At 45.6% G+C, this 22,460-nt stretch overlaps 1 protein-coding gene across 3 annotated transcripts; it reads right to left on the bottom strand.

Annotated features, from left to right (window-relative positions):
• Positions 1-1,742: 1,742 nt before the first annotated feature.
• LOC128340208 (WD repeat and coiled-coil-containing protein-like) lies at positions 1,743-22,384 on the bottom strand. Of its 3 annotated transcripts, XM_053285122.1 has the most exons (5): positions 22,045-22,382; positions 21,163-21,183; positions 16,725-18,634; positions 15,459-15,576; positions 1,743-2,127 (listed from the first exon to the last, which is right to left on the bottom strand). In XM_053285122.1, exons 3-5 carry the CDS (start codon positions 18,609-18,611, stop codon positions 1,850-1,852), a joined length of 2,283 nt encoding a protein of 760 aa, XP_053141097.1. In that variant the 5' UTR covers positions 18,612-18,634; positions 21,163-21,183; positions 22,045-22,382; the 3' UTR covers positions 1,743-1,849. The 3 variants fall into 3 exon arrangements, with proteins under 3 accessions (XP_053141097.1, XP_053141098.1, XP_053141096.1); XM_053285123.1 differs by lacking the exon at positions 21,163-21,183 and having other exon boundaries at positions 15,522-15,576; positions 22,045-22,384; XM_053285121.1 differs by lacking the exon at positions 21,163-21,183 and having other exon boundaries at positions 22,045-22,379.
• Between the last annotated feature and the right edge of the window lie 76 nt (positions 22,385-22,460).

Raw genomic sequence — 22,460 nt, 5'->3', positions numbered from 1 at the left:
CTGAGTGTTTGATTGACTAAGAGGCGGACCCAGGGACGAACCATGTTCACATCACAGAGACGCAGTGAAAGCCCCTGCACTGCTCCACTGCATTCAGCATTAGGTTAGGAGCATAATTGCACAAGAACATTAATATTTCAGAGTGTTTCCCCATGTTCCAAAAGCACACCCTAGAAGCAGAAACATGTCCCTAAGGGCAGATAAGTGTTTCCGCTTTTATAGAGTGCTTTCAAAGCGAGGGGCAGCACTCTGAAATAGTAGCATAAATGTGCTCATAATGCATAACACAACAGAGCAGCGAGGGGGCTCACACTGCACCCCTGCAGCTGCTTGAAGCATGCATGCTTCAGTAGTTGGGATGTCAGCCATTGTATTTCATACCATATGACTGCTTTTTTTGGCAGTTGCACACTGTGTGAGGTATATCTGAAAACGCTCTTTAAGGTTTTTGTGTTTTTTTTAGCAGTGGTGGCTGCTGCCACCTGGGACAGTGTGTGTGTGCGTGTGATGGAAGACAAGGATGCTAGTTGCAAAAAAATTGCATTGAGATTTACACATGAGTAAGCCCATCATATCAAATGGGTCTGCTCATGGGCAATAGACGTATATTTTGAGCCACTAAATCTGCCAGCACCCGTCCCACACACTCACAAAAAGAGAAGAAAAAAGCCCATGGCTGGTAAAAGATAACTTACTGTGTCCAGCCAGCTAGGGGAGAATAGAGGCAGTCGATCTGCTGGGAGGTAGGGAACTTGCTTCTTCCCATAGGTGGAACGGGGGGGGAGCCAGGGCACATGCCCTAGGCGCCACTGAGGAGGGGGCGCCACGCCAGTGCCTGCCACCCCCACCCCATTGCCCACCTGCCCAGCCCTAGGGCCCCTCAGCCACTTGCCATCCTGCTTGCCTTGCCCTCCAGCTCCGGCCTAGGATCTGAGCGCCTGCAAACTGCAGAACTCTTCTCTCCCCACCTCTCAGTGGGTGGGCGGGGCTTCCAGAGAGGCCTCCCTGAAGCCTGAACTAGGCAGGCCCCAAGCAAGCCAGGAAGGAGGCAGGCAGAGTTCTCTGCAGCAGAAGACCCTCTGCCCAGACTATCCAGCACAGCTTTTGCAAGGTAGGCTGTGAATTCCTTTTTGTGGTTACCCCCATATATAGGGATCTGCTTGCCATAGGGCTTTGATTTGGGGCGGGGGGAAGAGACTGAGAAGTCTCTGAATATTTAATTTAAAACAGATTGAAAATTTTGCTGGCTTTAAAAACAAAAACTATCTAAAAAGGCCTATAAGTGGCTTGTTTCATGGCAGAAAATTACAAAAACTTCTGGAAAAAATATTCATTCATTCATTGTGGATGACAGAGACTTCTCCTGAGCAAATTCTAAGGGCAAAGCCCTCTAAAGATTTTATGTTCTGGATAACATTCAACTTTACCTTTAGTAGAGAAACATAATTAGGGAGGTGTTTGTTTATCTGAAAACATAAATTTCTTGAATCAACTTCTCACCTAGAGATGTATACTTCCGACAGTATATAAATATGATAAATAAACAGACGAACAGGCTTGAAGAGACTGAGTGCAAACATGCAAACTTTGTCTACAATCTCGAGTTGATGAATTATTAAATATGTTGCTTGCTAAAACAAAACAACCCCCGCCCCACCCTGCAGCTTGGATTGTGACAGAAAATGTGAGAAAGAGGCGGAAAAAACAAAGCAAGATCTACAGAATGGCAAAACATCCAGGTGTAAACGCAAAAAATACAGTGAAAACACAGCTTTAATTATGCACAATGAAAGATTTGAGTCCAAAGTGGCAACTAACAAACTGTCCTGGCTGAACAACTTTAACTCAGTTATGACATGCTGGCTTGGTCAGAGGAAGTGTTGCTCCCTAGACTCCGGGAAGAATGTTCTCTCAGTACTTCTGTAGAACTGGTGGTGAGATCCAAGCTTTGGGAGGAAAGCTTCGTGTATCCATCTGTAGAACTGACAACATCCAGCGTTTTGGAGGAAGTGCTGCCACTGTAACTACAGCTGGCATTAGCATCTCTTATGACAATTTCCTGCATGGTATCGAATGTTAATGGCACATAACCTTCGTTGTCTGCAGTGAGAACAATCCAGGACAAATCTGTTGAAGATATTAGATAAAGGTTGTTTTTCAAAGAACGTAATTGATCTTGGACACTTTTTTTGTATTGTAAGCATTAAGCAAGATGACAGCCCTTGTGGGCGGCCTATTAGGAGTATCAGATCAAACTGCTATGTGCTGTAAGGCACACTGTTAGCTGGCATTGGAAACTCGACATTTTCCTCTAGTGATTTTAGATTTTGTCTACAAGGAAAATGGTTCTACATTTCAATATGCCATTAGATAGTAAGAGGCAACTTTATGTGTCTTGCATCTCGTTCATTCAGACCAACAATACGACTATACTGTAATTACAACTTCTGAGAATAAAATGGCCATAGCTTAACATTACTCTTAGGTGCGAATATAGCAATATCAGAAAATAAATCAGCAGCTGATTGCTGACAGACCTCTATGCCTTAGGATAGTTTCTGTGCAATTCCACCAAGCCGGCATGAGGACAGCCTGGATTCTATCCTGTAAACAGGCCTGTAAGTCCTTCTGCTTGTCAAACTCCTTCTGCTGGTGCCACTAGCAGTACCTCTGCTGTGGTATGGCAATGCATGACTGGCAATATTCCTCAATGAAATTTACATTTCCTGAATTGCTGTTAAACTGATATGTGAAAATCAAAGATGAGAGATACTAATTTGGACAAAAAAACCAAACCAAAACACCAGTTCTTGCATTCATAAACATATTAAAGCTCTCTAGGAAATAACCAATTACTAGCAAAATGCCCACCATATGGTGGGAAAATATGTGGCCATAGACAAGTACTGTAGCTGTCTGGGCCTTTGCCTACATTTATTTTCCTTGGGCCCTGTGTCCTCCAGATTGCCTTCCTTTCAGATAGGGGTTGCAACTTTCGTCTGAGAGAATTCTTGGACACAACCATCAAAGGAGGGAAGATGCAAATGTTAATACCGACTGGCAGCGGCTTCTCCAAGGTTGCAGGCAGGAATCTCTCTCAGCCCTATCTTGCAGAAGACAGGGAGGGAACTTGAAACATGCTCTTCCTAGAGCGGCTCCATCCCCTGAGGGGAATATCTTACAGTGCTCACATGTGGTCTCCCATGCAAATGCAACCAGGGCGGACTCTGCTTAGGTAAGGGGACAAGTCATGCTTGCTACCACAAGACCAGCTCTCCTCTCTAAAGATGACTTAGGAACATAGGAAGCTGCCATATACTGAGGCAGACCATTTGTCCTTCTAGCTCTGTGTTGTCTACACAGACTGGAAGTGGCTTTTCCAAGGTTGCAGGCAGGAATCTCTCTCAGCCCTATCTTGGAGATGGCAGGAAGGGAACTTGGAACCTAGATGCTCTTTCCAGAGTGGCTCCTCCCCCTTTCTCTTTAAGGAAGAAGTCCTAGTCTGTTTGTTTGTTATTTGCTAGGGCTAGCATTGGGGGCCCTGTGGCATTCATTTGTTGTTTCTCCCTGCCTGGAGGGGATGGAGTCAGCTAGGGCTGTGGGAGGTCCCACATTCCTGTGTCTCAGTTTGAAGCCTACTCTCTACATAAGAGGTGAAGGCCGAAGAGCATAGCGAACATAGCACAACCAAAAGGGATAGCAAACAAGGCATTGGAGTTTTGCGGAAGTTTAGCAGGAAGTGTGCAGGGGAGACTGTAACAGCGCCCCGTGCTCACAAGGAGCCCAGTGGAGAAGAGAAGGTAAGTACAAATCCCTCCCTCATATAAGTACTAATCCCTCTCTCATATTCTTGAGAAAGGCAGGTTGGGCAGTTAAATAGCTGACCAATACAGCTGAGACCTATCCATCTAATAAACTATCTCTAAATACTGTAAACTGGCAACAAAACCAGTTATAAAGATAGAAAGTTAGCAGGGGACTTCCCAGTGTATTGCACAGAGTGTCACATGTATGACTATTTGCTCCATGGGCAGAAGTCATGGGTGTGTGCTTGGTGCAAGGAGCTTCTGGTTCTCAGGGAACAAGTTTGTTCCCTCAAGACCAAGGTGGCAGATGTGGAGAAGCTCAGAGACAGAAAGGCATGCGAACATGACCTTCAGGGACGTGGTAGAGGCATCCCACTCAAAGGCTAATAGCTCCTCTGCTGTCAGGGAGAATTGAGGTCTTGGGGACGGAGGACATCAGTCTGAGGAAGAGGGAAATGCTCCTTTAGAAGGGACCCCTTCCATGGATGATGAGCCCATATCCTCTCGCACAGGGGATACTCCTCCGGGGGGTGGGGGCCTCCTTGTAGTGGGCAATTTGATCATTAGAGGTATAAAGAGATAGATTTGTGATCTGCGTTTTGGCTGCACAGTGGCTTGCCTGCCTGGTGCAAAGGCTGCAGACATCACGCAGCGTCTAGATAGGCTGTGCTGGGGAGGAGACAGCTGTCATGGTGCACATCAGTACCAATAATGTGGGGAAATGTAGTCGGGAGGTCCTGGAAGCCAAATGTAGGCTGATAGGTAGCATAGTGAAGTCTAGTACCCCCAAGGTAGCATTCTCAGAAATGCTACCTATGCCACGCGCAGGTACCGTGAGACAGGCAGAGCTGAGGGGTTTCAATGCATGGATGAGATTTTGGTGCCAGGAGGAGGGGTTAGATTTGTTAGGCACTGGGATACATTTTGGGGCAAGCAAGGCCTGTACAAAAGGGATGGGCTGCACTTGAACCAAGATGGAACCAGACTGCTGGTGCTTAAAATAAAAAAGGTTGCAGAGCAGCTTTTAAAATGACGCCTGGGGAATAGCCAACGGGAGCTGGACAGTATCCGGTTCAGCAAATGCCATCCTTTAAAGTGTGAGGGTGCAAAGGATTCAGATAAAACAGAAAGGGACAGAGCAGAACCACATAAAGAGCAGACAGAAGGTTGTGCCAGCTGGTCAAAGAGTCCAAAGAAAGAGAGCATACACCAGGGAAGATTCAGTGTATAGGTGCTTATATGCCAATGGCAGAAGCCTCTGAGCCAAGATGGGTGAGCTGGAGTGCTTGGTTGCTATAACAGAAACATGGTGGAACAGTGAGAACCAGTGGGACACTGTTATCCCTGGATATAAACATAGAAAGGACAGGGAGGGATGCTTTGGAGATGGAGTAGCACTGTGTGTTAAAGAAGGGATAGAATCTAACAGAGTAGAAAACCTAGGTGGACTGGAGTCCTCCATAGAAACCCTGTGGGTGACAATACAAGGCCTGAAAGGGAACATGCTACTGGGGACGTGCTATCGCCCTCCAGATCAAAACACTGACAGTGACTGGGAGTTGCAGGAGGAAATCAGGGAGGTGTCAAGGAAAGGCAGGGCAGTAATAATGAGTGGCTTCAATAACTCACACATAGACTGGGTAAATTCACAGTCAGGTAATGACAAAGAGGTCAAATTTTTAGATACACTGAATAACTGTGCCCTAGAACAGTTGATCTTGGAACCAACCAGAGAGAAGGCGACCTTGGACTTAATCCTGAGTGGCACCCAGGACCTGGTGTGTGATGTCAGTGTCATCGACCCTTTAGGGAACAGTGACCATAGTGTGATCAAATTCAGCATACATGCAGGGAGAGAATCACCAAGGAAGTCTACACAGACACTTTGAACTTCAGAAGAGGAAACTTCTCCAAAATGAGGAGTATGGTGAAAAGAAAACTGAAAGGGAAAATCAGGAGAGTCACTTCGCTCCAGAATGTATGGAGTTTACTCAAAACCACAATACTAGAAGCCCAGTTAGATTGTATAACCAAAAGGAGGAAAGGTACCACTAAGTCCAGGAGGATGCCAGCATGGATAACAGGTAATGTCAAGGAAGCCATAAAAGGCAAGAAGACTTCCTTCCAAAATTGGAAGGCCTGTCCAAATGAAGAGAACAAAAAGAACACAAACTATGGTAAAAATGTAAGGTGACAATAAGGGAGGTGAAAGGAGAGTTTGAGGAACATTTAGCTAAAAGCATCAAGGGGAATAACAAAAACTTCTTTAAATACGTCAGATGGAGGAAACCTGCCAGAGAGGTGGTTGGACCATTAGACAATGAGGGAGGTGAAAGGATTAAGGAGGATATGGAGGTTGCAGAGAAGCTAAATGAGTTCTTTGCGTCCGTCTTCATGGCAGAGGATACTGAGCATATACCTGTTCTGGAACCAGGCTTTTCAGGGATGGAGGCTAAAGAACTGAGTCAGATAGAAGTGACAAGAGGTGATGTTCTAAACTGTCTGGAAAAACTGAAAACTAGCAAATCAACAGGGCCAGATGGCATCCATCCAAGAGTCCTCAAAGAACTCAAATGTGATATTGCCGACCTCCTTGCTAAAATATATCACTTATCCCTGCAATCAGGCTCTGTACCGGAGGACTGAAAATTAGAAATGTAACACTGATTTTCAAAAGGGATCCAGGGACGATCCGGGAAATTACAGGCCGGTTAGCTTAATGTCCGTTCCAGGCAAATTGACGGTTAGCATCCTCAAGGATAAAATTGCAAAGCACACAGAACAGGCCCTGCTGGAAGAGAACCAACATGGCTTCTGCAAAGGTAAATCTTGCCTCACAAACCTTTTGGTGTTCTTTGAGAGTGCAAACAAGTGTGTTGATAAAGGTGATCCAGTTCACATAGTATACCTGGACTTCCAAAAAGCTTTCAACAAAGTTCCTCATCAAAGACTCCTGAGAAAACTTAGCAGTCATGGGATAAGGGGACAAGTACATGTGTGGGTTGCTAACTGGTTGAAAGAAAGAGAGGGTAGGTATAAACTGAGAGTTTTCACAATGGAGGGAAGTAAGAAGTGGGGTCCCTCAGGGATTTGTACTGAGACCAGTGCTTTTTAATTTATTCATAAATGATCTAGAAGTAGGGGTAAGCAACGAGGTGGCCAAATTTGTAGAAGATACCAAACTCTTTCGGGTAGTGAAATCCAAAACAGATTGTGAGGCGCTCCAAAAGGATCTCTCCAAACTGGGTGAGTGGGCGACAAAATGGCAAATGTGGTTCAATGTTGGCAAGTGTAAAGTGATGCACCTTAGGATGAAAAACCCCAACTTCAAGTATACATTGATGGGATCTGAGATGTCAGTGACTGACCAGGAGAGGGATCTTGGGGTCATGGTGGACAGCTCGTTGAAAGTGTTGACTCAATGTGCGGCAGCTGTGAAAAAGGCCAATTCCATGCTAGGGATCATTAGGAAGGGGATTGAAAATAAAACTGCTAATATTATAATGCCCTTATACAAAACTATGGTGTGGCCACACCTGGAGTGCTGTGTACAATTCTGGTCACCACATCAAAAAGGGCATTGTAGAACTGGAAAAGGTGCAGAAGAGGACAACCAAGATAATCAGGGGCCTAGAGCACCTTCCTTATGAGGCAAGGCTACAACACCTGGGGCTATTTAGTTTAGAAAAAAGACAACTGTGGGGAGACATGATTGAGGTCTATAAAATCATGCATGGTGTGGAGAAAGTAGATAGAGAGAAATTCTTCTCCCTCTCACATAACACTAGAACCAGGGGTCATCCCATGAAATTGATTGCTGGGAAATTTAGGACCAAAAAAAGGAAGTGCTTTTTCACGCAATGCATAATCAACTTGTGGAATTCTTTGCCACAAGATGTGGTGACAGCCAAGAACATGGATGGCTTTAAGAGGGGTTTGGATAACTTCATGGAGTAGGTCTATCTATCAGTACTAGTTTCAGGGCTATAGGCCACCTCCAGCCTCAAAGGCAGGATGTGTACCAGTTGCAGGGTAGTAAGAGCAGGAGAAAGGGTATGCCCTCAACTCCTGCCTGTAGGCTTCCAGTGGCACCTGGTGGGCCACTGATGCTAGTCCAGGATGCTGGACTAGATGGGCCTTGGGCCTGATCCAGCAGGGCTGTTCTTATTCATATGCAATAGGGAACAAATCATGCTTGCTACCACAAGACCAGATCTCCTCTCTAAAGATGACTTAGGAATATAGGAAGCTGCCATTTACTGAGTCAGACCACTGGTCCATCTAACTCAGTGTTGTCTACACAGACTGGCAGTGACTTCTCCAAAGCTGCAGGCAGGAATCTCTCTCAGCTCTCTCTTGGAGATGCCAGGGAGAGAACTTGGTACCTAGATGCTCTTCCCAGAGTGGCTCCATTTCCGGCGGTTCTGCTGGTTTGACGGCAGGGGGTGTCTTACTTTAAGAGTGGGGGAGGTTGCACTTACCTCTCCCGCCACTTTCTCCCTGCCGGCATCTGTTTTTTCCAAAGCCCATTGGGGTGGCAACGTACTTCCCTGCCACTCCGTTGCCCAGATATGACCGGAAGTCTCTGATGCGCGTCAGAGACTTCCGGTCATATCTGGGCAATGGGGTAGCAGGGAGGTATGCTGCCGCCCCAATGGGCTTTGGAAAAAATGGACACCAGGGGGGGAAAGCGGCAGGAGGGGTAAGTGCAACCTCCCCCGCTCTTAAAGTAAGACACCCCCTGCCGTCAAACCATAAAGGGCCTCTGAACCGGTTCTGTGCACATCTCTACTGGACAGCAGGCAGGAGTATAGCCTGGATTCTATACGGAAGGCGTTTACTGAGCCTTATAGAGAGAGCTATCCAAGCCAGTTAGCAGCACTGGTGCCAAAGAAAGGGTAGGAATATAGGGCTTGTAAGCACTGACACCATGTGGAGACAATGCCTGGAGCAGAGCACCAGAAAAATGGGTTAAATTCATGAAAGCAATCTTCCTGCTCAAATTTCTGGAGAGTCAGGTCCAAGATGACACTTTTCCTGGACAGGACAGCCAAATCCTGGACATGTTTCAACCCTGTTTCAGACCCTTGCCTGCAGCTGCTGCCTCATCTTTTAGCTCAAGAGCCTCTTCTCTTAAGGCTTATTCAGCTGTAGCCTAATGTTAGCAGGACCCCTAAGCGGGCAGCATGTGTATGGGGAGGTGGCTTAGAGACGCCTGACTCCTTGCAGGACAGCAGCCTGGCTTTCATTTCTCACAGACCTGGCAGGCTGTATCCTTGCTCTCCCAAGTCCTGTGAAGTAGCTGCACAGGTTCTGGCTCACCTCTGAATGCAGGTAGGGGCTCTTGCTTCCAGGCCGGTTAAGCATGGCAGCCTTTTTTTTGGCCCCTTTCCTGGGAATGAGGTGTGCCAGTTGCTCAGCATGAAAATAAACCTAAGATAAAGGTGGGAGCTGGTGTAGTAACAGCTGAGGCCACAGCAACACAGGTGGCACCCTAAGGCCAGTGAAAGCAATATCCCCCTAGGTCGTTCCTGAGAGGAAGGGGCATTTTGGGGCCCTCTCAAGGGAAAGGTCACAGGCTTCCCAACCAACTGTGTTGACCTTCCCTCTTGCTCTGCTTTCCAACAAAACCTTCTCCATCTAGCAAACCAGCTCAGGAAGAGCAGGCAGGCAGACTTGCAAAGACGAGGGACATCTCATTCTAGAAGGTGCCAGTAAAGGTCAGTCAACGGCTTCCCCTAACCGGCTCCTCCTGAGGATTTTAGTACAACCAGTTTATATTTCTGATGGGGATAAAAACGACAAATCCAAATGTTTAAATGAAGCTGACACTGCATGTAGTGGTCCTGTTAGCATTTCAAAAGTCACATGCCTCCAAACTGTAAAACTATTATTGGATTAGAGGGGTACACAGCTGTTAGCAGTCATGCAGGACTTCCCATATTTTATATCAGCACTGCGGCTGTCATGTGTTACAAGTAATTGTAGGAACTGCTAGAAATGCAGTTCTTACTAGCGGTTCCATTTACTGGTTATGTAATGCTAGGTTGCAAGCGACATTATGAGAAGATTGCAGCTTACAATCTTGTGAACCTTTAATCTTTCTGCTTAAGGCCTTATTTGAACTCAACCTAAGGCCAATACCATGCAGGACTTTCAAAATATCTCTGAGGGCACAGGCAAGCAAGCCTGTAAACATAACCAATATATAACAATTATATAAGTGAGGTTAACCCAAGTCACACTTTCTTAAGTTATGAAAGTGGATCTTCGGCTGTGGAATCAATCTGCAAACAGTTGTTTATGAAAACAACATTTGTTGTTCCTATTTGTTCATAAAATGTTCCTATTTGCAGTGGAACATTTCTTTAACTATATGGAAAGTCACTTCTGTTTTTATACCTATTTGCAACTAACACAGCACTTAGCCAGCATGGTGTAGTGGTTAGAGTGTTGGACTCGGACTGGGGGAAGACAAGTTCAAATGCCCCTTCAACCATGAAATTCACTGGGTGACTCTGGGCCAGCCACTTATCTCTCAGCCTAACGTACACCACATAGTTGTTGTGAGGATAAGCATAAGCCATGTACACTGCTCTGGGCTCCTTGGAGGAAGTAGGATAGACATGTAAAAATAAATACATAAATGAATAGCACCTCCAACCACTGAGGACAGGCTGGATGTTTCTGAATTTGGCATATTTTTGTTGAATTCACTATCAACTGATATATCTATACACTGTTAACAGAAAAAGGCTGCATTTAGTAATTTTCAAAAATATGTGAAAGTAACATTTGTCCCAATCAAGAGAACTTTGGAGCTGTAGAACTGGGCACACTGTTGAGCAGTGTCCCCTCTAATTTTTTTCATCAGTGTGTGGAATAAGGTTGGTTCTGAGCAGCAGTATCAGGGAGATGTGCGCACAGATGCATTATTGTGTGCCACTATAGATATAACATGCACACACACAAATACTGAAGCAAAGAAGTATATATTTCGCAATTCTGTTCTATTTATAAAACTATAATATAAAATAGTATTTATTCTATTTAGAAAATGGGGATGTACAGCTTTATAGTGCTAAATGAAGTATGCTAGCATTTGGCTTTAAGCCAAGCTTTTAATATTCCATAAAGATACAATTTATTCTGTCTGGACTTTTCTGAAAGTTGTGTCTTCTTGATATAGTGATTAGTTTTGACCTGTGCGTTAGGCTCCTGCTTGCTGTAGTCATTTATTTATTGAAACTTCTTATATACTGCCTTCTCCAAATACTCTAGGTGGTGAACAACAGAAATAACAAACAACAATCAATTCAAATACATTATTATTATTACAAACGCCTGGCGAAACAGATGAGTCTTAAAAAGGGCCTTAAAAGCAGCCAGGGAGGGGGCTGAACAAATCTGGGGGGGAAGAGTGTTCCAAAGGAGAGGGGCAGCCACAGAGAAGGCCCTCCTATGGGCTGACACCACGCACTACACCAGGGCCCGGGACACTAAGGAGGGCCAGCTGAGAAGACCTCACAGAACGGGATACAACTGGTTTTTGTAGGTGAGAACCAACGTCTTGAATTGTACTCGGAAGCAAACAGGCAACCAGTGCAGCAACCGTAAAAGAGGTGTGACACTATCAAATCTACGGCCACCCATGAGGAGGTGGGCCACTGCTTTCTGGACTAGTTGAAGCTTCTGAATCATTTTCAAAGGCAACCCTAGGTAGAGCGTGTCACAGTAATCCAAACAAGAGGTAACAAAGGCATGAGTTACTGTTGCCAGGGCCTGCCGCTATTATCTCTGCCACAGAGGAGAGCTGGTCTTGTGGTAGCAAGCTTGACTTGTTCCCATAGCTAAGCAGGGTCTGCCCTGGTTGCATATGAATGGGAGACTAGAAGTGTGAGCACTGTAAGATATTCCCCTCAGGGGATGAAGCCGCTCTGGGAAGAGCAGAAGATTTCAAGTTCCCTCCCTGGCTTCTCCAAGATAGGGCTGAGAGAGATTCCTGCCTGCAACCTTGGAGAAGCCGCTGCCAGTCTGTGAAGACAATACTGAGCTAGATGGACCAATGGTCTGACTCAGTATATGGCAGTTTCCTATGTTCCCATGTTCACTTATCAAAATTTGATTATTATTATTATTATTATTATTATTATTATTTACACTTATATTCCGCTCCTCCTCCAAGGAGCCCAGAGCGGTGTACTACATACTTAAGTTTCTCCTCACAACAGCCCTGTGAAGTAGGTTAGGCTGAGAGAGAAGTGACTGGCTCAGAGTCACCCAGCAAGTATCATGGCTGAATGGGGATTTGAACTCACGTCTCCCCGGTCCTAGTCCAGCACTCTAACCACTACACCACGCTTGGGGAATAGTGCTAGATTCCTTCAGTAGACAAGATCTGGAATAACTGGATCACATACAGAATAAAAACCTTGAATTAACTAGGAAATATATTTATAGCTGATTTCATTACTTAAACATGAATCTTCACTAGAGTCTTTTTTTCTTTTTCAGAAAAAATCTGAATATCATATTTTAACTATTGTTCTCAGCAGTGTTTTAACACTCAGTGATCTCAATAATAGTTAAAATATGTTCAGAATTTTTCTGAAACAGAGCAAAACACTCTATTAAAGACCCATGTTTAAGTAATGAGAACAGCTATAAATATATTCCAGATCTTGTCTACTGAGGGAACCCTAGCACTATACCCCAAGAATTATCAAATTTTGATAAGTGGCAGAGAAGATAATATAGTACAACAAGCAGGAGCCTAATGCACGGGTCAAAACCAATCACTACATCAAGCAGATGCTACTTTCAGAAAAGTTCAGACAGAATAAATCTTGTCTTTATGAAATTTTAAGAGCTCAGCTTCAACACCAAAACAAAAGCAGAACCGCCCCCCCTCCCCCATCCGCCACTCATTCCACTCACTCCTCCTGTGGGGAAGGCACCTTAACCACCAACGCAGCCAGAGCCTGGGTGACAGGGAGGGAAGTCTGGAGAGCAATGAGCAGGCCAGAAGAGAGGAAGCCCAGTCAAAGGAGCACACAGGGACAGGTTCACTGCTTCCAGCACTGGCAATGATCCCATTGTAGTGCTGCTGGGTCGCTCCCTCTTTGCTGCGGCTGCTGCTTTGGGGGCCAGCTCCAGGAAGTGCAGCCACCTCCCCACATGGCCATTATCTCGGCAGGCAATGTTGCTGCAAGAAGGCACTGGAAACAGCCTCCCTCTGCCTTCCCCCTTTATAAAATCCCTTTTGCCCATCCTGTCCCAACTCATTCCACCGCTCCCTGAAGGCGGAGGGAGGTTGCTGCCAGTGCAAGGGGAGAGAACTGAGTCTGGAAAGCGTGAAGAAAACGAAAGCTCAAAGAAAATAGGGCTATTTTGTGAACTGGGCACCTGACGCCAGGAGATTTCAGGAGTCCCTCCAGCAGGGGAGTTGCAAGGTTGGAGGGGGCCCAGAGACAAGATTTAAAAATGGGCCCCTCGCTGATATACACACACAAACACACTTCACAATCTAGTTTTTTTACTCTCTGCTCCTGCCGATCTCCAAGAGACTCAACATAATTCACAGGGGGTGCAACATGGGCGGGTGGGGAGTCATGTGATGTGCCTCTGGGGGGCCCCTCGAGGCAGTGGGGCCCCAAGACGACGGCCTCCCCTTGCCTAATGGTAGTTACGCCCCTGCCCTCCAGCCACCTTCTTTCTCCTCCCTCCTCCCCGCTTCCTTTCTTCCTCCCTCGTCAGGAGAAAGCCTCCCTCTTTCTCTCTCTCTCCCTCACATGGGAGGGGCTGAGGAAGGAAGGAGTGGCTCACCAGCAGCATCTTCGCTTCCAGGCTTGCCATTGGGGTGGGGCACAAGGCAGCAGGAGGGGAGAAAGGACGGCTTGGCTCCACTCTGCACAATGGGGGGGGGAGCAAGATGTGGCCGGGCGGGGGGCAGGCCTGTAACCAGCCTCAAAATTTTTTGAGGGGATTGCAGAAGTCAGGGGAGGCAGGTTATAAAATGTTCAGTGAAAACAGTCAGTGAGGGGAGGAAAGAGAATGTTTTGGTGTGGCAGGTACACACCACGCCACCAGCTGGCTACGGGCCTGGGTGGGGGAGGTTCAGTTCACCTTTCCCCCTCCCCCTCCACCTGCATGCCATCCCACACTGCACAACTAGAAGCAGTTAAAAGGAATGATCGGCATGGTGCAGCGTGGATTGGCGGGGCAGGGGAAAGGAAAAGGCAGCACAAGCATCAGCACAGTGAGCGCTCGCTGAAAAAGCCACACAGTGGTCTGGAGTTCTCTGCGCGCGTACCTTAGAGGGAAGGTAGGTTGAGACCTGAGAGATTATTTAGATCTGCCTGTTCTGCATGGAGTTACACTCTCCCTGAAAGATCAGGTATGTCACTTGGGAGTGCTCCTGGACCCCAAATTCTCTCTGGTTCTTCAGGTTGAGGCAGTGGCCAGGAGCGCTTGTTACATCAGCTACAATCGTTTCTGGAGGTAAATGACCTTAAAACAGTGGTGCATATGCTGGTAACTTCTACACTTAATTACTGTAATGCACTCTATGTGGGGCTGCCCTTGTACATAGTCCGGAAACTACAATTGGTACAGAACGCGGCAGCCAGATTGGTCTCTGGGACAAAACTTAGGGACCATACAATACCAATTTTGAAAGAATTGTACTGGCTGTCGATATGTTTCCATGTGAAATACAAAGTGCGGGTTATTACCGATAAAGCCCTTAATGGCTTGGGTCCAGGGTATTTAAGAGAGTACCTTCTCTGTCATAAACCCTAACATCTATTAAGATCATCTTGAGAGGTCCAGTTACAGTTGAAACCAGCTCGTTTGGTGGCAACTCGGGACCGGGCCTTCTCTGTGGCTGCCCCAGGGCTTTGGAATGCACGCCCTGCTGAATTAAGAGCATCGCCTTCTCTGTTTGTTTTCAGGAAGACCCTCAATATGTACCTGTTTTCTCAGGCTTTAACTTAATTTTTTTAAATCCTATGTGTTTTTATCTGTGATTTTGTTTTATTAGTTTTGTGAATTTTAACTGCTTTATTCTGTTTTAATATTTGCTGTGTTTTTTGATTTGTTTACCGCCTAGAGATGTTTCTATCAGGCAGTATAGAAATATGATAAATTAAATAAATAAAAATTATCTGCACCTTGCCAGCCTCGAATGAAACACACTTGATCAGGATGTACTACTGAAGATATAACAGATTGTAATCCATTGGCCAAAATAGAAGCCAGACTTTTAATATCAACATTGATTAAAGAAATAGGTCTGTAACTGGCCCAGTTAGATGGATCTTTGTCAGGCGTAAGCAGAAGTGAAATAATTGCATTGAATTTGGATTGCAGAAGAGATGCTGGGCCTCAGAGAAGACTGACAATAACCTGGGAAGCAGAATGTTTGAGAATGCTTTGTACCATTCTCCTGGAAGGCTATCAGGTCCAGGTCCAGTTAGCCATATTTTTCAGAGCTAACTGTAATTCCTCTAATTGTAAATCAATCAGTTGTAACACACAAAATAAGTACAGTTTTTTTCTCCCTCACTGGCATGTTCCCTCTTTTCCAGATAAATCTAATATTTTCATTAAATAAAATACCATATTTCTGATTTCTGAACACACAAAACTTACCATGTTGCATTTCAACAAGACAGAGGTTGAAAATCTGCTGAACCACACTCAAACGAAGCTTACCATCACAGAGGACAACAGATCGCTTTTCAGGTGCAACAATTCCAGAAGAATCCTTCTGCAAATTAAAGAAAAATAGTTCTAGGCTATGACAGATTTTTTTAAACCTATTCTCGTGATTCCATATCCAGCAAGTCTGATCTGTGTGCAAACAATCTTGCTGAATATTTTTACATGTGCAAGAGTAATAAGCTGGGTAAAAGAACTATCAAGCCTATTTCCAGCACCCAGGATTCCACATATCAGGATCCTTGGGGAACTGGATTTATACATGTGTGACTTCTCCCGGACTATCAGAGCAGTCAGCTCAGACAATGCTGATCTCTTCTTAAGGTCAGAGATGGGGCTACCTCTTTGTTTTTCTGCCTTTAGCATGTAACTGGCACAAAACTGACAGCACCTTTCTCTTTTTTAAAAAAAGTTTCTTATTACAGAATGTGCATGAAATGATGCACAAACCATCATTCTAACAGAAAGGACAATTGAAAGTTAAATATCCTTTATGCAAGAAACAATATAACAGTGGCCAAGGCTAACATCTCTATATTACATTTACTCTAGACACGGAAGGATCAAGGCTTAATCATGACTAAGTACCATTGAAATCAATGAGTTATGACTAACTTAAGTCCTATTAATTTCAATGGGACAGTTATGACTAGGCTAAGTTAGTCATGACTAACTTTCTTTGGATGCAACCGTCCCAGTGACAAATAAAAAAGTACCATTTTGTGAAGTACTTATCTACTGAATAGAAGTATGAAGTCTACACTGTGTGTAAGGATCTGCAGGGCACAGCAAGGGATAGACATACAGAGGTAGTCACATTTACCAGGGACTATTTAGCATACCTGAAACTCCTACTTCCAATCTCCCCTAAACCATATTTTGGACATTGTACCGCACCTAGTCCTTTAATTTTGTATGCATTTCAATTCCAGAAAGGTCCACATCACAATGATGTGAGAAATTCCCGGAGTCTGTTATATGTCTGCCCTTTCTCCCTAGAATTTTCTGTGAGATTAGCATCACACAGCAAGTTTTGGACAGGAAAATAGTTTGTCTCCCTTTTGTGATTTTGTGGCAGGCCAAATTCCTACAAAATGATAAAATTTTCTGAAGGAGGGAAGCAAGATGACTAGTATTTTAAATGTAGCTCTAACCATAAAAATATCTGAATGCAGATACTTCTTGTTTGAAACTTACCTGGTAGGTGATGTTAACAAAAGAGGGCTCACGAGCAGATGGATACCCTGACAGAGTTTTTCTCCCAGATTTCAGAAGTTCCGTTAGTTCAAAAAGCTGATGCTGCAATTCTGTAAAACTGTTGCACAGCCTTTCCAGATGTTTAGAGATATAATTGACTTCTTTTTCACTTCTCAAGAAGTTAGCTTTTGAAGAGTTTGAAGTCTCAGTAGAACTGTATTCTTGCTTGTTTGGTGAAGCTGGAATGTTGGACAATCCTGGAGATGTTTCAAGTCCTTGAAGAGCCAGTGAATGATTTGTTGATTCTGCATCCATTTCCAGGACTCGGGGGAAATCCCTGGAAGTCCTCTTTTCCTTAAAGTCAGCCACACTCATCAACGGGCTTTGGTCATTAGCAGGGCTCTGAATTTCTTCTATCAGTTTTCTTCCATTTCTAGGAGACTGTATTAATATGGAGCCTGGCAACACCAACCCATCACTCAGAGGACGAGGGTCTGAAAGGTGCACTTCAGAGGCTTCTCTTTTCACAGGGACACTTGTAAAGCAAACCTGAGAGGCCCCCGAAAATGCAGTGGAACCCTCTTCATATACAATTTCTTTGATCATCAAACGGAGAATGTACTTGTCAGATCGGGAGGATGGAAGAAAAGCAGGGTCTGTTAATTTCTGCTTTCCAACTAATATTAGCAATAGTTTATCTGTTAGAAAACATAATCCCTTTGGCCTCTCACTTTTATCAAGTTGAATTTGTTGGATGTTAGGTAAGTGAGGTGAAGTTAAAGAATAGGCTAAAATGATATTGCAAGTGTTGGAGGCTACTACTACGGTCTGAGTTTTTAGATCAAAACTTATTATATCTGGGACTAGAATCCCTGGGATACTGACTTTTTTGGTAGCCGTCGCTTTTCTTTCAAAAGTCACCAAGATCAAGTGTGAAGCATCATGGCCACTTCCTGTTAGGTAGTCCTTGGGTCTTAGATGAATTAGAGGATTGTTATCAGATTTTGGTTTGCCTGAAGGAATATGAGTTAGATCCTCAGGTGAAGATGCAGAGGTTACAACTGGCACTGAGTTTTCTTGATCAGGTAACTTTTTCCCAACATCTATAGATTCTTCACAGCCTGATGAAGTAGTCTGAGAAGGAACAGAATTTCCTACAACCTCAGTTGGAATTTCAAAAGCAATGCCTGCATTTAAGCTACATATCTTATCTAGTGGAAGTTCAGTAGCAACAGCCACTTGGGAATTCAGAGTTGCTTCAATAGCACAGATATAGCCTCCCACATCAAATATTGGACAAAAAGAGCATGCATTTAAAGTTTTCTGATCATCATCCCAGACATAGGAATGGAGGGCACTGCCTATCCCAACCACCAAGCGGTTTCCTTCCCCAGTCCAACAGGCACAGTGGATGAGACCAGTGCCTTTAATATCTGCTTTTATCCTGGAGTTGTTGAGGCGAACTGAGTGCAGTACGGAAGTGTCTCGTGTCGTAAGAACAGCCAAGATTTCCTTTTTGGGGTGCCATACGCAACCCTGAGGAAGTATAGGAAACAGTTCACCAATTTCACTAATCTGATAAACCATAAGTTTGTTTTTTTCAGAGACACTGTAACATAGCTGCCACATGGTGATGTGTTTTTTATGCTGAATGGCAAGAAGTGCAGGAACATCTGGCGCACAAGATGGACCCCAGTAAAGGCCATGAACATGTTCAAACTGACCAACAACATTTGAGTTGCCAAATTTTGGTTCTCCATTATGTTGGTATAAAGAAGTCAGTATCACTTGCTTCCCATCTGTCCAGGCAATCCCATGCACAGGATGTATGGCCCGATATAAGGCATTAAGGCCTGTTCTCAGCAGTTTTCCTTTCCCTAGTTCCATTTTTAATTTCTAATGAAAGACATCTGTAAAGAAAACAATGAGGATTAACTCTTTTCAATAAGTTTTTGATAATTTGTCTGATTCCTTATGGGTGCACAATACAGACATTAAACAAAAGCAGATCATATACAGCAGATATGAGCAGTATTTTTGTTGGTGGTTGCCTTCATGGCCTGCTTGTGAGCTTCCCAGAGGCACGTGGCTGCCACTGATATCAATAGAAAGCTGGATGGACAGACTCTGTGTCTGAGCTAGCAGCGCCCTTCTTATGTTCGTCTGAAAAAATTGCCCTTGGAATCTTGATTCTGAACAGTTAGAGCAAACCCCCTCGAGAATTCCTGGAAACTAACAACAGCCACCTCAAAGGCTCTGCTTAATGAGAGAGGGTGTTTGTGGCGATAGACAAATTTACCACAAACTCCTTCATATCTATGGTGTTCACACCAGTATCAATGATGTATATGCATCACAAATACATAACAAAATGTAGTATTTGCTGTTGAAGAGGCATGTCCCTCATTAACTATCTTTAGTTCTTTTTCTAGTTTAATTGTGTTGATTGGTTGTTTTATTGTGGCTTTTGTGGGTTGTATTAATTGATCTGTTGTTGGTCACCAAGGCTTGGATTAAGGTGAGGTCAGAGTATTTGAAATAACTAACTTTTTCAAGTATGGAAACTTAAAATTTGCCCGCCACATTCAATGAAACTCTGATGCCTGGGGCAAGTAGCAATTTGCCACCTCACAACCCCACCCACTGCCACCACTATCACTGTCACCACCGCTCTTGCTGTTCTGGGTTCAAAGCCGTGTTCAGCTTCAGGGTCCAAGTACTCCACCCTGCCCTGGCGGAGGCTTGCTCTGCTCAATTGATCCCGCTACTACTACCACCAGCCCACCCACCCAGCAAGGAGGAGCGGGCTGCAGCTGCTGAGTCCTCAGAGATGAGCAGTAGGTAGCAGCAGCACTGAGGTCAGAGGGAGAGGCAGTAACTTGTGTGTATGTGTGTCTGCTTCTGAGAAGAAAGTGCATGTACCTGTTTCATATATGTGTATGTGTATAGACAGATATGAACGAGAGAGCATGAAAGGGGTTTTGTGTGTGACAGGATGTGAAAGCATGTGTGTGAAGAGAGGTGGGTTGGGACTGGGAGTGTGAAATGGATACATGCTTTTTAGATGCTTAATATAATGATGCTTTAGATGCTTAATATAGTGTTCTTTATTGTAAGGACCGGGAGCCAGTGACAACCCCCTTCAACCCTAAGTGCTCCCTGACTAACTGTTTATTGGGCCTGTATGATGCTTCAACCAAAGCTGAATACCCTGCACAGTCCCCCGTTTTCACAATGCAGTGCTGCACTTTGCCCAGCCAGGAATTCTCTGCCACAAGATGTGGTGACAGCCAACAACCTGGATGGCTTTAAGAGGGGTTTGGATAACTTCATGGAGGATAGATCTATTAATGGCTACTAGTCGGAGGGCTATAGGCCACCTCCAGCCTCAAAGGAAGGATGCCTCTGAGTACTACTTACAGGGGGGTAACAGCAGGAGAGAGGGCATGCCCTCAACTCCTGCCTGTGGCTTCCAGCGGCATCTGGTGGGCCACTGATGCTAGTCCAGGATGCTGGACTAGATGGGCCTTGGGCCTGATCCATCAGGGCTGTTCTTATGTTCATTGCCCAGCACTGTTTTCACAATGCAATGCTGCACTTTGCCCAGACCAATGTGTGGCTTAGCATGACCCAGGCCACACAGAGGCCCATTGCACAGGTGCGGTGGCCTCCAAAAGGGCCGCTGCACCAAGGGGGAAAGATTGAAAAGCAGCCGTATGGCCGATTTCTTAAATAAGGGAGGCTGGCGGGGAGAGGCCTAATCCACCCCACCCCCGCCGCCTTAGACAACTCCCCCAGAGGGGTAAGTGTAAAAAAAATTTTTTTAAAACCAAAAAACTCACAACGCCCCCCCCCCCCGGACTGGACCAAACTGGGGGAGGGAGAGTTTGAGGGGGTGCTGGACCGAACTGGTCCGATCCGGTTCCAGTTCGAACTTGAACAGAATCAGCCAGTTCTGTGCACACCCCTACTAGGCTTAGGCCCCGGGTATTTAAGAGAACATCTTATTCACCATGAGCCCCACCAGCCATTGAGATCATCCAGAGAGGTTAGTCTGCAGTTGCCACCAGCTCATGTGGTGACGGACCTTCTCTGTTGCTGCCCTGAGGCTCTGGAATGCGTTCCCTGTTGAAATAAGAGCCTCCCCATCTCTGACAACTTTTAGAAAGTCTCTAAGGACACATTTATTCACCCAAGCTTTTTAACTAGATTTGTGGTTTTAAATTGTTTTAAGGTTTTGATTTTTGTTTTAATTTATGTTTGCTGTAAACCACCCAGAGATGGAAGTTTGGGGCGGTGTACATATATAATAAACTAAATTAAAAAATGCATGCTTTTGACCACCTGACCAAAATATGGCTTGGCTCAGTTTGTTGAGCCATCTGCTCTAAATGCATTTTAAACTCACTGTCACAGACTAATTTTCCTTCAGACTAACCTCAGCCTGCTGTAATCCCATCTGTAAAAAAGGGTAAACATGCTGATAAGCAAACATTTTCTAGAATGCCTTCTGAATGCTTCATTCCTAATGTACTGCACATATAACAAAGAGTCCTGTGGCACCTTGATGATTAACACACTGACATTAACACACTGATTGTGGCATATGCTTTCATGGGCCAGAGAGCCCACTTCATCAGGCACAAGGCAGCTAATGCAGCTACTACCCCTCTTGAATGCTGTATATGCGTGGCTTGATGATGCCCAATCTCAGCGTGTCTCACCTGCACTCTTAGTCCCTGTGTTGTCCTTGTGACACAGTTACAGCCTGGATCGTGTCAGACTGATCTGTGATGGCCTGGGATCATGTGTGGATGGTACTGCGTGGTGGCAAGGGATATCGTACTACATCCTAGACAAAGAAGGGCTGTCTGGGCTCCGTCCTTTCCCGCTGGGTTCTGCCCCCTGGCCGTCCCCTCTAAGCATGAGTCTTTCTTGCCAGCAGCAAGGATGCTGGTATTTGGAACCTGCACACCTATTTCACTACCCGCTGCATGCCGGCGTGGGGGGAGTGGCTGTGATACCCTTGGCTCTCCTTCCTATTCTCTATTCCCTGGCCTAGAAGAGAAGCCGGGGGAAGGGGCTGTACGAGGGAGAGAGCGCAGTGGAATGCATGTGCCTGTCGAGAAAGGCACTTGAAGGGCTTCGATCGAGCGGGCGGATTCTTGCCCGCCTCCTCGTTACAGCCACAACCGCAGCGCCGCGAGTTCTTGCAAGGCCCGCCCGCACCAAATACCCCCTCCCAACTTCAGAGCCGTGGCCCCCCGCCCCCCTTCATTCATACCCACTTGCTCCTTCCTCGGCAGGGACCGCTGCTCACCTCGATAGGGACGCGATCCAGTTGCCAGCTGGTATAAGGGCATCTGCTTCTGTTTCTTCTTGCGCCCCCTTGGCGCGCTCAGTTCATCCCCACCACCGGCGCCTGCTTTGGATTTGAGGAGCGGAGGTGCTACCCGGCACCATGCCCTCGCACCCTGCCGCCACAGGGGGCGCTGATCTTGGAGGCCTTCCCCCGAAGGCGGTCTTCGATGATTGCCGACAAAGGGGAGGAGCCCTAGCTAAGACGCCCTGGGTCTATGATTCTTCGTCATCGGCGCTCTACCTACCTACTGGTCTCTATGATCTAACAAACGCCCCTTACGGCCAAGGAAAAAAAGCCACTCAGCATCCTCCTACTACAACTCCCACAATGCTTCCGGCCGTAGGTGCGGTCGCGCGGGGGAGAGCTTGTTGTAG

This window comes from Hemicordylus capensis, chromosome 1, assembly GCF_027244095.1.
Source record: "Hemicordylus capensis ecotype Gifberg chromosome 1, rHemCap1.1.pri, whole genome shotgun sequence".
Lineage (NCBI taxonomy): Eukaryota > Metazoa > Chordata > Lepidosauria > Squamata > Cordylidae > Hemicordylus > Hemicordylus capensis.
The sequence above is the reverse complement of the archived record's forward strand: the minus strand, read 5'-3'. Positions and strand labels throughout refer to the sequence as shown.

Coding starts and splice junctions, on each gene's coding strand:
- LOC128340208 (XM_053285122.1), bottom strand. CDS start 18,611: ATGGAACTAGGGAAAGGAAAACTGCTGAGAACAGGCCTTAATGCCTTA. Junction 15,577..16,724: donor TTGTTAACATCACCTACCAG/GTAAGTTTCAAA, acceptor TTTAATTTGCAG/AAGGATTCTTCTGGAATTGT. Junction 2,128..15,458: donor TCTTGTTGAAATGCAACATG/GTAAGTTTTGTG, acceptor TATCTTCAACAG/ATTTGTCCTGGATTGTTCTC.